The following is a 17,213-nucleotide window of genomic DNA, read 5'->3' on the forward strand; positions in this document are numbered from 1 at the left end:
GGTTTGCCTCTATGGGCTTTTTATGTGTGGGTTTTTTTTAAGACTTTATTTTTTAGAGCAGTTTTAGGTTCACTGCAAAATTGAACAGAAGGCACAGAGATTTCCCAGATAGCCATTATTGACATTCCCCAGCAGAGTGGTACATTTGTTGCAATGATGAACCTACACCTACATGGACACGTCATCATTACCCAAAGTCTGTAGTTTACTTAAGGTCCACTCTTGGTGTGGCACATTCTGTGAGTTTGGGCAAATACATAATGATGTGCGTCCATCATTCTAGTATCATGCAGAGTATTTTCACTGCCCTAAAATCCCTCTGTACTCTTTTCATCACTATCCCACCCATCCCTGGCAAGCAGTGATTTTTTTTCTTTTAAAGATTTTACTTATTTATTTGACAGAGAAAGAGAGAGTGAGTGAGTGCACAAGCAAGGGGAGCAGCAGAAGCAGGGTCCCCACCTGATGTGGGGCTCGATCCCAGGATCCTGGGATCATGACCTGAGCCGAAGACAGATGCTTAACCGACTGAGCCATCCAGGTGCCCCAAGCAGTGACCTTTTTACTGTCTGTGTAGTTTCCCTTTTCCAGAATGTCATATAATTGGAATCACACAGTATATAGCCTTTACAGGTTGGCTTCTTTCACTTAGTAATATACATTTAAGGTTTCTCCCTGCCTTTTCATGATGTGATAGCTCATCTCTTTTTAGTGCTGAATAATATTCCATGGTCGGAATGTACTATGGTTTATCCATTCACCTACTAAAGGATTTCTTGGTTGCTTCCACATTTTGCCAATTATGAATAAATCTGCTGTAAACACCTGTATGCAGGTTTTTGTGTGGAGGTAAGTTTTCAATGCCTTTGGGTAAATACCAAGGGACATGATTACTAAGTCACATGATAAGCATATGTTTAGTTTTATAAAAAACTGCCAAACTATCTTCCAAAGTGGCTATGTACCATTTTGTGTTCCCACCAGCTATCAATAAGAATTCTCATTACGTCCTTGCCAGAATTTGGTGGTGTCAGTGTTTGGGATTTGTCCATTCTACTAAGTGTGCAGTGGTATCTCATTGTTTTAATTTCCTTTTCTCTGATGACATATGATATGGAGCATGTTTTTATATGGTCATTTGCCATCTGTGTAGCTTCTTTGGTGAGGTGTCTCTTAAGGTTTTTAAACTGAGTTGTTTTCTCATTATTGAGTTTTAAGAGTTCTTTGTATATTTTCGATCACAGTCCATTATCAGGTGTACCTTTTGCAAATATGTTCTCCCAGTCTGTGGCTTGTGTTCTCATTTTCTCGACACTGTCTTCCACAGAGCAGTTTTTAATTGTAATGAAGTCCAGCTTATTATTTCTTCAACAGATCATGACTTTGGTGCTGTATCTAAAAAAGTCATTGCCATACCCAAGATCATCTAGGTTTTCTCTTACTGTCTCTAAGAAGGTTTATAGTGTTGCATTTTACATTTAGGCCTCTGATCTGTTTTGAGCTAACTTTTGTGAGGGTTATAAGGTATGTGTCTAGATTTTTTTTTTTTTTTTGTATGTGGATGTGCAATTGTTCCAGCACCATTTGTTGAAAAGACCCATCTTTACTCCATTGTATTGCCTTTGCTCCTTTGTCAAAGATTAGTTGATTATATTGGTCTATTTCTGGACTCTTTTTTTCTGTTCCATTGATCTGTTTGTTTTCACCAATACCACTGTCTTTATTATTGGAAGCATTATAGTAAGTTTTGAAGTTGGGTTGAGTCAGTCCTTCAATCTCGTTCTTCTCCGTCAATATTGTGTTGACTATTCTGGGTCTTTTTACTTTCCATATAAACTTTAGCATCAGTCTGTTAATATCTACAAAATAACCTGCAATGGTTTTGATTGAGATTGCATTCAATTCACAGATCAAGTTGGAAGAAGAATGGACATCCTAACAATATTGAGTCTCTCCATGAACAGGGAATAATGAGTCTGTCCATGAACAAGGACTGTCTCTCCATTTATTGAGTTCTTTGATTTTTTTTTTCATCTGAGTTTTGTAGTTTTCCTTGTATAGATCTTACACATATTTTGTTAGGTTTCTACCTAAATACTTTATCTTGGGGGGTGCTAATGTCAATGGTATTATATTTTCAATTTTAAATATCACTTGTTCATTGCTGGTATATAAGAAAGCAGTTGAATTTTTCATATTAACTTTGTATCCTGCAGCCTCACTATAATTGCTTATTAGTTTCATTAATTTTTTTTAATGATTGTTTTGGATCTTCTACCTAGATGATTATATGACCTGTGAACACAGGTAGTTTTATGTCTTCCCAATCTGTATACCTTCTATTTCCTTTTATTGGCTTATTGCATTAGCTAAATCTTACAGCATAATGTTGAAAAGGAGTGGTAAGAGCAGACATCCTTGGCCTGTATGTAATTTTAGTGGGTTTTTATTTTCTCAGCTTAAGTATGGTGTTAACTGTAGGTTGTTTTTTGTGTGTGTGTGTGTGTTTTGTTTTGTTTTGTTTTGTTTTAGAAATTCTTTATCAAAGTTGAGGAAGTTTCTCTCCGTCCTAGTTCAATGAGGGTTTTCATCATAAATGTATGTTTGGTATTGTTCAAAAGTTTTTTCTGTACCTATTGATATGATTGTGTGACTTTATTTTTTTTTTTTTAGCCTGCTGATGTGATGGATTACATTAACTGATTTTTTAATATTGAACCATCCTTAATACTTGAGATAAGTCCCAGTTGGTCATCTGGAATTTTTAAAATAGTACTAAAAACAGACATTCAGATGAAAGATGTTTAATAAATTAGCTGATCCTAATGTATGAAAGATTCACTGTCAGGGTTGTAGACATACTTCTTATAAGAATCCAAGGTCAAGAGCACAGTTTTTATACTTGCAGGGCTCATATATTTCTAGATTTTGATACCAAAAACCATCTACAAAAGTTGATGGCCACACTTTCATTAAGTGCCCACTACTCCAGTTTACTAAAATGAAGCTGATACCTGTTGGTTCATCTACTTATGAATCAACTTTTATCCTAGCAATATAAATATAAAAAACAGATCTCTGACTCAGCTTAAATAAACTTAATTAAAATGGATATGTCTTCCTCTGATTAGGAAGAATCAGAGCAGGCCACCTGGCTCAGTCGGCTCAGCATCCAACTCTTGATTTTGGCTCAAGTCATGATATCAGGGTTGTGAGATCGAGTCCCACATTGGGCTCTGCACTCAGTGTGGAGTCTGCTCGTCCCTCTTCCTCTACTCCTCCCCCTACTTGCATGTTCAACCTCTCTCTCAAATAAATTAAAATCTTTTTTAAAAAGAGAATCAGATCCTTGTATGATGAATTATTTTAAGTCACATAAGTGGAGATGGATCCACAGTCAACCATCATCCATCAATTAAACCAGTCCAGTCAAATATATTTCACAAGTCAAATATCTTTCACATAAATTTATTATATTTCCTACTGATATAAAACTGGCACCTCGAGCTTATTTCTCCTCCCCTTCCCATTCCTCTCAGCCCTCCCCATCTTTGTTAATGGCAACTGCAATCTTTTAGTTGCTCAGGCCAAAAATCTTGTAGTCATCTTTGACTTCTGTCTCTCATACTTCGTATCAGACCCATTAGCAAAACTTAGCAGTATTCTCAAAATGGATTTGACTACTTCTCACCACTCGTACTTCTGTCATCTTGGCCAAATTTTCATCATCTCTTACCTAGATTATTGCAGTTGGCCTCCACACCATCTCTACTTTTGTTCATGTCTACCCTACAGTCTGTTCTCAACACATTTGTACATTCAATATACAGAACATGAATGTCTGGATGTTCTCTTAGCTCACAGTTGCCAAACAGTTTGCCCTCAGACATGATGTTACCTTGAGGGACCTGAAACAAAACTCAATTCATTACTCTCGGTGCTTCAGACACTTGTCTTCTCTTGTTTGGAACATTGCTAGAATCACTTGAGTGGGCTTCATGCTCCTAGTTGCTTCCTTTCTAGCACAACCTCCATCAGAGTTCTTTCTAAATTATAAGACCTGATAGTGCAGTTTTCTTGCTTGTGAAAACCTGTTTTCCCTCAATTATTCATCAGCATTTTCAGCTTCATTCCCTGCACTTGTCATCCCATATTCCAGCCATTTTTACTATTCCAACTAAATGGAGCACAGCTTTGGAAATCTGTTCACTTTTAAAAGCTGGATTAAAATGTGATCTCCTCTTGGAAATAAGTCTTCCCTGATACTCCCATCCACAACCACAGCAATATTGTTTCTTTGGCTCTAGCCTGTGATATTTTATTTTCTGGGCATGGACCTTACACAATATAATAACTGGGAAATAGTGAGATATCTCTTACCACTGGATTTTGACCTTTCTTATGAGCTGGAGGATCTAATTTTTTATCTTGTATTCCCATTAGTTCAGTGACTAATTTATATTACTGGTCAATAAAGGTTTTATTTTAATCTCTGAGTCCCTTAAAATGTTACCATAACAGGGGATCCCTGGGTGGCGCAGCGGTTTGGCGCCTGCCTTTGGCCCAGGGGCGATCCTGGAGACTCGGGATCGAATCCCACATCGGGCTCCCGGTGCATGGAGCCTGCTTCTCCCTCCGCCTATGTCTCTGCCTCTCTTTTCTCTCTCTTTGTGACTATCATAAATAAATAAAAATTAAAAAAAAATGTTACCATAACAAACCCAAATCTAGCTGAGCACCACGATAATCCTAATTACAGCTACTTTCAATCTAAAAATCAAGAATATAACCTAGATGTAGGCTGGCCTTAACGTTCTTCATGGCTGTATGCATGACCACCGTTATTTAGGTGTAAAACCTCTTTGAGTCTCTGGAGAATTCACCCACACTAAGTGTTTCAAGCATTTAATAACCAAACATGGAGAGCAATGGTAAAGTGTCATCTAGCTCCTGCCATCTTGCTGACTCTTTTTCTTTACTCCTTCTCCCTTTCCCTTTAGAATATATTTCTCTTCTTTTTGCTTTAGAATCTTTAAAGTTCTCTATAAAGCCTTTCTGATAGCCAACATGCATGGCCCACAGGAAAGCACTTAAGCAGGCTCTTCTAGATATTTTCTCAGCTAAGGAGATTTTCTTGAGGTTCTCAATCTAGCTATAAGAGAGGAATATTTTCTTCTTGTTACACCTTCTGCTGAGAAACATTGCAGCATTTTGACAGTTTATCACATAAATTCTCTCTCCAAGCATGGGTAAGAGGAAGGCAAAACATGCTATTTATCTGTGGTACTGGGACTAAAAGCCTATCTATCCACACTCCTCTCCCACAGTTATTCTCAAACTTCAGTGTGCATAAGAATCATCCGGTGGGACTGTTTAAAACAGACTGCTGGATCCCACCCTGAATTTCGGATTCAGTAAATTTGAGGGTGGGCAGGACTTTGCATTTCTAAGTGGTTACCAGGTGAGATATTGCTGGTGGCTGCCATCAAATTAACAACTGAAGAGCTTTAAAAAATATGTTCAGGGGGATCCCTGGGTGGCGCAGCGGTTTGGCGCCTGCCTTTGGCCCGGGGCATGATCCTGGAGACCCGGGATCGAATCCCACGTCGGGCTCCCGGTGCATGGAGCCTGCTTCTCCCTCTGCCTGTGTCTCTGCCTCTCTCTCTCTCTCTCTCTGTGACTATCATGAATAAATAAATAAAATCTTTAAAAAAAAAAATAAAAAATATGTTCAGGCCACACCCCAAATTAAATTTGAATCCCTGGGGGATAAATTTCAGACCTGCTAGTTTTGAAAATTCCTCAGGTAATTCCAAACTGCAGCCAAGTTTAAGAATCTGTATGTGTAGGATTGAGTAAAACTCCTCCTGTGGCCCTGTGAAAAGTCGGTTCTCAGGAAGACCCCTTTTATAGGACTTGAGACCATGTAATAATTTTTCCTCCCATGGGAAGCAAATAAAACCAGGAGATGGTGAATCCTGGGAATTGTGCTTAAATAAGAATCTGCAGGTCCCTTTCTCGAAGGTAAGTTGCACACCTACCTTGGGACTCTTAATACTTGCATATTGCCAAAAGCCTTCCTTTGTTTAAAAATCACATTTGCTACTTAACATTTTAGGAAAGAAAGAAGAAAAGGAGAAAAGGAAAGTGGGTAGCAGGGAAGGAGGAAGGACAAAAGACCTGGCTTAAATGTGGCAAATGCACTGTGAACTTTCATTACTCTGGTTCACAAGTTCTGCCCAAGAGAAGTAATAAATGGGATTCCGTTCAAAAATGTTCAAAGCCAACCTAAGCTACAAAGCTGAAGCCTGGAGCAGTGTGGATGATATCTGGGGCGTGCTTGGCCTTGTATTTGGAGAGGAATAAAAGTAGAGTAAAACATTTTTTTGATATCTTAAGGTCTTGATCTCATTACAAACAAAAGAATTAAGTACTAGCCCAAAGAGGGAAAGCATCCCCAATTTTAGTAGGCCCTAAGTTAGGTTCCTTTTGGAAAACTGTTTCTCTTTCAGCCATTTGCTAAGATATGGCATGGGTTGTTCTCTGGCCTACCTCCATCAGGCTGTCATCTTGCATCCTTCTGGAAATAGATGGCTTTTGATTATTTGAATTGTGTCAGCATTAGAGTTTAAGGATGACCAGGACAGAAGGCTGAATCTCCAGCCCATTTTCCTTCACATTTTTTCTATGCACAGAACCTACTTCAACAGGTAGCAAATTAGTAGGTCTGGTTTAGAACTAGGATCTCAGATTTGTTTTGGGGAATTTTTTGACCAGAGGATAAGCTCTACTTTTCTTCAGTTCTGGAGATCTTGATTCACATTTAGATTAACTGCAGCTGCTTAAGCTTGAACTGGTGCCTTGTCCCAACTTGTTCAGTTTTGTTTCCTGAGAGCACGAAGTGTTAGTTCTCTCTTCTCCTCTTCCTGGGTTGTCTTCATTTAGATAGAAGATACTGGAGACTCTTCTGGCATTTCATGAAAATAGAACTCAGTTAAGAATGCTTCATCAAAGCCGATGAACCAAACTTAACCATAGGAAACTACAAGAGAGCAAATTAAATCCAAATTAAGTGAAGAAGGGAAATAACAAAATATGGAAATAAATGAAATAGAACAAAAAAATAGAGAAAATAAATGAATCTAAAAGCTGCTTCCTTGCTAAGTTCAATAAGATTGATAAATGTTTAGCATGATTGATCAAAAAAGAAATGGGGGTGAGGGCGGTGAGGAGAGAAAAAACACAGCTAATATTCCTTACCCCCAGAGTAAGCATCCTCTAAATGTGTATCCAGCAATGTTTTAGAATTGCCAGGGACCAGTGGCTGCTGTTTGCGACCCATTTTTCTCTCCAAATGAGAATGCTTATTGAAACTTTCCTGTCCCCATTCCATCAAAATGTGCTTGGGGGAGAGGAATGCACAGATAAATCATTAAAAAAAAAAAATGCTTCATCATAGTGAAGTTCCCCTAGTTGTTCTATAACTTGTTCCAAGCTTTATTTTCCAAGATGTTCAAAAAGCCCCTTGTTTTTTACTCATTGGAAAAATCTTCTAGTCCTAATATTAGTGGAGAAGTTTCCTACCCCTCATTAGTGCACAAAAAATCTCTATGGTTCTCTGTGATACCCAACCCTTTTTCAAGTGTTAGATGCTCAGCCTGAGACAGATGGACAGTTTTAACATTACACACGACTTCTGGTGCTGGGACTGGTTAACTCTCTACTCATTTTCTTTCTTCACTGACTCTGTCCTACTAGTCAACAGTGTAGGGGCCTGTCATAACCAGAACTCAAAATTTTCCTAATTCTGGGTCCTAGAATATCCATGAATGATTCTGATTTTTCAGTAATCAGCACCCTATACCAGAGACGCCGATGCTTGCACAACAGTAATCTCCCAGGAGGAGCCAAGTTTCTAAGAAGTCTGCCCTGGTAGATGAAGAAGCATGGGTGAACTTTGGATCAGTTCCCCGAAGATGGACTATGAACTTTTTTTGCCCTTTCTGGTACAAATTAAAAAAACAAAAACAACTGCAAATCTCCAGATGTTAGTTTAAACACCAACTTTCAAAGTCCGTACTCTCTTGGTGCTCCTTGAGGAACAGCTTTGGCGTGACTTCCTCAAAGGCAGTTTAACTGAGCTCATGATTAGTTTCACACTAACCCTCTTGGACTGGTCTGTGCAGGGTTAATTTCTACTCCCCCAGACCATGTATGCAATAGTTTGAGATTCATGATGTATATGATCTCCTACTTATCTTTGGAGTGGGGAATTAGTGGGGGTTTAGTCATGAACCTTTGCTTAAAGGCAGTTAAGGAATCTCATGTGAAAAATCAGTGAAACCAGAATTTGTCTAGGCTCTCCTATGCCATGTGTTCTTATTTGTTGTCTCTGCACAGCATCAGATTAATCTGGGAATGAAAATCAGCACCTCTACGATATCCCCTAAAACTTTGCCCCATCAAAATTTAATGTTTGGTAATTCTGACAAGTTTGAGGGATCGGGCATATCAAGCACTGCACATCATTCCCCTAATATTTCATTGGTTCTCTGTCTCACCTTTTAAAAAATTTAAAAATTCTTCTATTATTTTTTTTTGAGATCCACTTCAGGGATGCTGGAGGGAATGCAGTGCATTGACAGGCCCCAGCAGGGCTGACCCTTGAGGGGCTGTGAGAGGCCCTTCTGGATCCTAGATCCTCCGTGTGACCTGGGAGGGGAGTGAAACCTCAGCTGCTCCAACAGGTGCTTGGCTGTGCTGAGCCAGTATGAGGCCTCTCTTGGCTTCTCTTCTTGTGCCTCATAGAGTTCTTTTATGCCTTTTCCAAAGCCTTGAGGCCAAGAGACATCTGTGCTCCTCAGAGACTCACTTTATTCCTTATCTTAAGTGGACTTATCAAGATGTTTTCCTAACAAAGACAGATTGCTTGTTAAGAGAAATTTTCATAATTTTTTTTTAAGGCGAAGACTCCTTAAATCCCATTTATTGGCCTCATACAATATGCCAGGTGTTATATTAAACACTTTATATATTTTTTTCACTTAATCCCTTGAGGGAGGCAGTATTGCTTCATTTAAGATGAAACTGCTGTTAAAGAAGGCTAAGAAATTTACTTAAAAGCAACTCCTGGCTCAGCAGTGGAGCATCTGCCTTTGGCCTCAGGTCGTGACCCCTGGGGCCTGGGACAGCTCCTCCCTCTGCCTGTGTCTCTGCCTCTCTCGGTGTCTCGCATGAATAAATAAACATAATTTTAAAAAAATAAAAAAAGAGCCTATGGATTGTAAGTAGTGGAATCGAGATTTGAACCTAAGATTGACTCCACAGTTTATGCCTAAATCACAGCTGTGAAGTCCGGGGCGTGTGCCCAGCGCATGGTGCTTGGAATATGTCCTTCTCTTGTGCTTTGTTCAATATCGTGGTGGGATACAAAAGGAACTGATCTCAGTAAGGCAAAAGCAATAATGCATATACACAAGCTATGCAAATTCTTAAAATTTATGCATATGCTACTATTTATGTGCTATGAAATCCTGTGCCAGTGTGAATAGTTGGAAGCAATATCTGTCATTGTTCTAACGTAGAGTCGGCTGTGCACTGGGTCTGTGAATCGCACGACGACCTCCTAACTACCGAGTCCACGACTCAGGACGATGGGGAGTTTTCTGTGAGGTGCAGAACGAACCAGCAGAGATGATCGGGGTCAAGAGCTTCTTCCAGTTGGCCCAGTGTGCAGGCTGAGAAAATTAAGGCCATTCCACGTTAAGTTCAGCGTTAGCACAAGTACAGCCATCCCAGGCCCCTGGGAATAAGAGCTGAAATCTACATTACTTCAGTTACAGGAAAAAAAACAGCTTACAGCTTAAAGTCCTAGAAAGCCCCATATTAGAATAAAAACAGAGCCCAAGCCAAGGGCAGGAAGCCCCTATTCGAATAGGAACAGAGCTCAATGCCCTTGAAGGCCCCATATCAAAATGTAAACAGAACTTGAGAAGTTCCTACCCCCCTCCTGGCGGTTCCCTAGACCAGCCCTTAAAACTAAGCTAAAACCCACCCACTTGGCCCCAAGCTCCAGCTTGTAAATAAACCCTCGTGTGTTTGCATCGGTGCCGGGTGCCGGCTCCTCGGATTCGGATTCGCAGTCTTGGGCACAACACTCAGGAGGCGTGATGCTTGCAGAGTAACTGCAAAAATGTAGGGAGGCAAGGGATGCAAGGGCGCACTGCCTACTGGAGCAGTGGGCCAGGTCCTGAGCTTGGAGCGCTTAGAGCCTGCAGGGAGCAGGCCAACTTGCAGAGCGGCTCTGAAGAACCAACCTTTGAAGGTTCTTTTTTATTTTCATTTTTTTTTAAAGATTTTATTTATTTATTCATGAGAGAGAGAGAGAGAGAGAGAAAGGCAGAGGCCCAGGCAGAGGGAGAAGCAGGCTCCACGCAGGGAGCACGACGCGGGACTCGATCCCGTGACCCCGGGTCACGCCCTGGGCTGCAGGCTGCGCTGAACCGCTGAGCCCCCGGGCTGCCCCCGAAAGTTCCAGAGTGAGCGGGAAGCACGCTCCCGGTGCAGCCCCGGGAACCTGGCTCCCCGCAGGCGGCCCCAAGCCCTCGGGCCCTCACGCCAGCGGCTCCCCGGGCGCATCTCGAGCGGACAGCGCCGCCCCGGCTCGCAGCACCCGCGCCGCCCGGGGCCCCGCCCCCCGCTCGGCCCAGCTTCCGCTTCCGGTCCCGGCCCCGCCCCCGCAGGGAGGGCGCTGTGCGGGGAGGGGGGAGACGTGCGCAGGCGCAGTGTGCGCGGTGCAATGGCGCTGCCGTGCCCGCTCAATAGGTATCTGCTGCTCCTGGCGCAAGAGCACCTGGAGTTCCGCCTGCCGGTGAGCGCGCGGCGCCCTCCCGCTGCAGCTCCTCGTCTGGAGAGGAATGCGGGGGGGGGGGGGGGGGGAGGCTGCACGCAGCCTGAGCAAGCCGGCGTCCGGGAGGGGGGGGCTTGCCTCGGGGGCACCCGCGTCCCCGGGCCCTCGGTCCCCGGGAGGGTCCAGGCTGAGCGGAGGGTGCTGGAGAGCCGCGCCCAGAACGGGCTCCCGCGGCCTTGCCCGGCATCTCCATTCATTCCGCCCGCGCGCGGGGTGGGGTGCGGGGCGGCGGGGGAGGCCGCCGGGAGCGCCGTCCAGGTGGCAGGTCCAGGTGGCAGGTGTGCAGGCCCCGCGGAGGGGGAGGGTCGGGGGGGTCACAGGAGGGGGAGGCCGCCCGGAGCGCCGTCCAGGTGGCAGGTCTAGGTGGCAGGTGCGCAGGCCCCGCAGAGGGGGAGGGTCGGGGGTGGTCACAGGAGGGGGAGGCCGCCTTGAGCGCCGTCCAGGTGGCAGGTGCGCAGGCCCCGCGGAGGGGGATCGGGGGTGGCGGGCGTCACAGGACGGAGAAGGCCCCCCGCGAGCGCGGGGCGGCGTTCCAGGACGGAGAGGTCGGGAAGAGCGCTTTATTCCTCGAAGAAACATTTTCGGAGTACTTGGAACTGCGCGAGCCGGACGCGGGGATGTGCCGACGACAGAGACTTTCCTGTCTGTTCGGGCCGAGGTCTGAGCGCACGTGTGGACGGTTTAGGGACATTTGTGAGCGCGGTGACAGGCGCAGAGCACAGAAGGGAAGTCGGGCCGCCCGAGGGCGGGGGATGCTGGCCTTTGAGAGCGCTTGCAGGAACCCGTGACTTGAACAGTAAAGTACGGGTAGGACCTAGCCAGCCGAGGACATAAACAAGTAAATCGGAATTACGATTCATTACTGCTGGATTATGAAATACGTAGCTGAGGGTGACAGAGCGCAGGAGAGGTAGACAGGGGCCAGAAAACACAAAGCCTTGAGTAGTCTGGAGGGGAAGAGAAAAGTCATTTAGCTTGTAAGGGGAATTTGCTGAGAAGGTTTAAGCAAAGAAGATTTTTTCCTTAAAAATCACTGTGGCAGGGATCCCTGGATGGCGCAGCGGTTTAGCGCCTGCCTTTGGCCCAGGGCGCGATCCTGGAGACCCGGGATCGAATCCCACGTCGGGCTCCCGGTGCATGGAGCCTGCTTCTCCCTCTGCCTGTGTCTCTGCCTCTCTCTCTCTCTCTCTCTCTCTCTCTCTATGTGACTATCATAAATTAAAAAAAAAAAAAAATCACTGTGGCAGCGACAACGAGGGTAGAATTTGAGAGGACAGAGCCTGGAATCAGGGACCAGTTAGTAGCCCGTTGGAAGAGTCTTGTTCGTAGATTAAGGACTGAATTAGGGCCGGGTAAGGGGATGAGATCGACTGGGAAATTACTTAGGTGATGAGATTCATCAGGACTGGATAATGGACCATGAGGGGGCCAGTCAAGGATGACTCCTGGGGTGATGTAAGAGCGCTTGCATTTTAAAATGTAGAGCACAGGCAGAGGAAAGATTTACAATTTGGTTATGCTCAATTTGACGTGTTGGCGTAATATCAAGTGGAGATGACGGGGTGGGGGCCAGTGAATATAGGAGCATGCACGGAGCACCATAGAGTGGTGTGGACTGGTCATATATGTTTGGGAGGCTTCTGCCTACGAACACTACGAGAGAAAGTGAAATTATTCAGAAAAAGCAGAGCGTCGAAAGAGTGATGGGCCAAACACAGGAGCTTGGTAGCATTGATGTGAGGGGAGATGAGAAGAGAGGAGGTCATGAAGAGGATAGGCAAGTGTCCGAATAGAAGGACTTTGAGGGCATGGAAATCAGGAGGGTAAAGTTTTAGAAATTTTGCTAAAGCTGTTGCATAGACTTTTGCGGTGGGGTGGTAAGCTAGATTGCTTGGTTTAATGGTCACTGGAAAACGAGGAAGAGGAGATAGACTGTTCTTAACTAGAACATAAGAAGGGAAAGTAAGAGATTGGTTAATGGAGGGAGGGCTAGGGTCAAGCAAAGTTTACAGGCTGACGAGAAGGGGAGAATGATATAAAGGCACAGTGGGAGGTGTTGGTCTCCCCTAGAAGGGGACAGTGGGCAAAGGAGAGTTAGGTTGGATGTGGGGTAGCTTTCTAAGTAATGGGCGAGTCAAGGTTGTTTCTTGAGAGAGCAAAATATCAGGGACCAAGCAGTTGAGTGGAGAAATTGGGAAAAATGGTTAAATTTGAAATAGTCATTGAGAGCAAAAAAGGGAGCTGCAAGTTAAAAATTGAGAACACGGGTTATTAGAGCGATGCTGGAAACCCAGCTGAGGGTGATGATCACGTATTTGTAATTGTGCCGAGATTCTCCCAATTTTTTCAGTGATGCTCAACTCACTGGCCTTAGAAGTCCTGAAGGAAGACTGTGTGGCATTGATTCAGGATTGATGTTTTGCTCGGCAGGTGATTTGGCAAGATGGGGGGTGTAAGGGCTTAGGGTTTCATGGAGGAAGTAATATTTTAATAGATCTTAATTGATAAAGAGTTGTTGTGTGGGCAAAGAGGACCGGAGAGCCCACTTCAGTGAGAAACAAAAGCAAGTGTAAAGGCATGATGGGAGTTGATGATGGTGGTTTGGGATGTGAGGTGTGTGGGGAGTGATGTTGAAGTAATGGGCAATGAGGCCAGCAAGGTGGGCAGGATCCAGAGTTTGGAATGTTTTGAAACCATTGCAAGGAACGTGGATTTTATTTTAGTTTTAAAGGGGAGCCATTGACTCTTTTTAAGCCTGGAAATGACTTTTTTTTTTTTTTTCTTTTTGAACCAGTAAGTGACTAGTCATCATTTGTATTTTAGAGGGAGAATTCTGGAGTAGAGAAAGTATATCGCTTAGAGGATACTGGAGTGGAAAAGGAGGCCAAGGAGGATGTGTGCCTGTAGTCGGGCAGCGCAGTGCGAGCTGAGTGGTTAGGCTGCAGCCTTCAGAATAGCATCCCTGGTACTTGGACATTTTACCTGTTTCTTTTTCTTAAATTATTTTTAGTCAGTGTCTTGCGCTGGTGCCACTTTAGTCTCCCAAAAAGCCCAGTTCTCTTTTTTTTTTTTTTTAATTTTTATTTATTTATGATAGTCACACAGAGAGAGAGAGAGAGGCAGAGACCCAGGCAGAGGGAGAAGCAGGCTCCATGCACCAGGAGCCCGACGTGGGACTCGATCCCGGGTCCCCAGGACCGCGCCCTGGGCCAAAGGCAGGCGCCAAACTGCTGCCCACCCAGGGATCTCCAGCTCAGTTCTCTTTTGCATCCTCATTGTGCAAAGGCTGCAACTTCTTAGTCTGGCATTAGCCCGCCGTTGCATGCTTCTTTTCTCCGTCTCCCCACACCTTCCCACTTCCTACCTCAATGCAGCCAAAAGTGAGTCCCCCCCTCATTCCCTGGATTTCATGCTTTGGCCTGTGCTGCCTTTTGTCTAGTTGGGTTTTCCCTATTGCAGTCTTCAAAATCTATTGATTTTGCATAGTCAGCATGCACTGAGATTTACCCCCATATTCATTTTATTTTAGGTTTATTTTTTTATTCTTTTTTCAAGTCTGCAGTTTCTTTTTAAATAGGCTTTTATTCTTTGTCAAAATTCTTAATTATGTCTTTTATCCCCTTCAGTATAGAAAGCATAGTTATGTTAAGTATGACAAAGTGTCGAAAGCGTACATACATACATACATACATACATACTCACTATGATAAAAGAAGTCCTGTGGGTCTGTTGCTTTTATGTGTTGTTTCTCTTGGTTCTTTTTCATATGTGTGCTGGCTTATTTTTTTAAAATACATCCTAGATGTATTTGTAAAGTTAATTGAAATAACATGAGGCTCAGAATGATGTAAACCCTCTTGAAGATAGGAGCATTAACAGTCTAGCATGACTTTAACTTATTTTCAGGTATTAAGTTTTGGTTCTGTTCTAATTCACACATGTTCCTCTGGTGTGTAGCTTTTGAGGATCCCAGTCCAAACTGGGTGGTTTATCAAGCTGCCTTTCTTCTCCATGGATGGCCCAGTATTTTTGTGCCTAGCTTCATTAGGCTGTCCAAAGGATCATCCAGGCTCACAGCTGCCTTTGGAATTGGTAGATGCCCCAGGAAGCAAGTGGCTGCACCTTGGGATTTCTGCCTTCTGAAGTTTGGTTTGCTAACTCTTGTCATCGCTCCACGCCTTCAAGCAGATGCCAGGTTCTCCTAGTTCTCAGCAGAAGGGCTGAATCTGAAGCCTAGTTTGCGGTTGGTAGAAGTGGAAATCTTCTTCCATCTGTGCAGATTCTCTCTGTATTCCAGGGCATAAGTCCGTTTCTATGAAAACTTTTCTTCTAAAACTGAAGTCATCTCTTCTCCCTTGAACAGTAGTGTTAAACCTTTTTGCTTTTACTTCTTTAAGAGCACTCACCATTTTACACCTCACATTTGTTACTAGGTTGAATGTATTGTTCTATTAGACTGTAACCTCCCTGAAGATAAGTATGTATTTATCTTTACATAGTTCAGTGGTTTATACATATTAGTTTTATAGTAACTATTGAGTGAGAGGATTCCTTTGGGGAAGACCATCAAAAGCAGAGTCTACACTTTTGAGTCCATCTACTGTATTAGAACTGCTAAGCAGCAAAACTTATGAGTAGCTGCCTTTATGATTTAAAATGAGAGATTAGGAATATAAGTGTGGTCCTGTTTTACCCTTGTAGAATTAATCAGGGCCAGTTGTAGTTGGTGCCTGCCTTACCCCACTAGAGTTCAGACACCTGGGTTTTATTGCTGGCTAAAAAAATGGATGAAAAAGTGAGTGGCTAAAAGAACTGAAAAGCTCACGTAAGTTGATGCATGAGGCATGCCCCAGATCATGCCGTATTCTTATATCCAGTATAAATGTTCCAGTATAAATGTTCCTAATGTAGAAAGATTCTCAACCAGAGAATGAAACCAGAAAGTGAAGTTGCTATAAGAGTAAAGATTTTGTGTTTTGCTTTTTCCAAGTAGATTGATGGAGTAGTATAATACAAGTTTTGCTTATAAGTTTGGGTAGTGGAGCTAATGCTATGCCATAAAACTTCAATAATCCTTCACTTTTTTTTTTTTTTTAGACTCATAGAGACTTTGGGTTTTTTGGCCTCTTACTAGTTTTTAACAAGGTATCACAGGAGCAGCATTTTTGATGTTTTAAATGTAAAGCTGATTTCCTACTATGTGTTAGTGTAGAATGAACATTAATCATTCTAGACCAAAGTAACTTCATCTATAACTTAATGTTTCTCTTAAAAAAAAAAAAAAACTCCTGTCAGTCTTGCTTGATTTCTTGAGCCATTGGACCTCAAGGTCATCATCACCTTGAGTCCTTTACTAACACCCTAGGTTCTGTGCTCCTGTTGTCACAGACTTCCTTACTTGATGAGGCAGCTAATGATTCCTATTTTACAGATGAGAGAAGTGGCTTGTGTAGAAAACAAACAAACATACATATGGCCACTATTTGGAAGAGGTGAAAATAAAATTGTGGTTCGTCAGACTCTCAAGTCCAGTGATACCTCCTGTTTAATGTGTGTCACTCATGTTGCAAAATGACTTTTGGGTTACCTTCAGTAATTTACTGGTAGACTATGCAAGTTCTTGGTCTGTCCATATAATTCAACTGAATTTAGCCCTGTGTAAGTCCAGGGATTAAAAAAAAAATATATATATATATGCATATATACACACACACACACACACACACGCACGCACGCACACGCATATGCATACACCCTCATTATGAGTTGGGTGTTAAAGTCTCCTTTTCCTAGTTGGGATAAAAGAGGATTGTAGGCCCCCAGAAGAGGGGACAGACATATTTCTAATGGGATTACCTCCTTCGTAAGATTTACAGAGAGGAGTGGGGTTCTACTTGCTTTATGTTATTTGAGGAGACACAATTTGTTAGCGGTATATATTGTAAAATTTGCATAGTCATTTTGTATTTATCAGTACAAAGTGATTGCTTCAGAGAATATAATACTATCTGAACAGATTTCAACTTTGCATTCCTGATGTTTTTAAAGTAGCTACAGCTATTCTCTTTCTAGTTCTATAACTTTATCCAGAAAGAACTTAACTTGCTGTTAAGGGGGTTAACTTGCTGTAACTTTTCTTTAGTGAATCCACAGTGATGCTTCCTGGTTAATCCCTTATTTTTTGTCTGAACGTCCTCAACTTACCTGTCTAATAATTCATCTTATTTTTATTGATCAGTGTTGGATTACTAATCTGTAGTGTTTGTCATCCAGTTTTTTCCATTTTCTGAGCAAGGCTTTTGGC

The 17,213-nt window shown here is 42.9% G+C and overlaps 1 protein-coding gene across 4 annotated transcripts in view; it reads left to right on the top strand.

Annotated features, from left to right (window-relative positions):
- The first annotated feature begins 10,733 nt into the window (after positions 1–10,733).
- TRMT11 (tRNA methyltransferase 11 homolog) overlaps positions 10,734–17,213 on the top strand; it is a 56,043-nt gene continuing 49,563 nt past the window's right edge. For 3 of the 4 annotated variants that reach the window (XM_072833152.1, XM_072833171.1, XM_072833163.1), the window contains exon 1: positions 10,734–10,870. In XM_072833152.1, the coding sequence (XP_072689253.1) occupies positions 10,799–10,870 (72 nt within the window). In that variant the 5' untranslated portion in view covers positions 10,734–10,798. The remainder of the gene's footprint in view (positions 10,871–17,213) is intronic. The other variant, XM_072833167.1, reaches the window with a different exon arrangement.

This window comes from Canis lupus, chromosome 1 (assembly GCF_048164855.1).
Source record: "Canis lupus baileyi chromosome 1, mCanLup2.hap1, whole genome shotgun sequence".
In the NCBI taxonomy this organism is placed as follows: domain Eukaryota; kingdom Metazoa; phylum Chordata; class Mammalia; order Carnivora; family Canidae; genus Canis; species Canis lupus.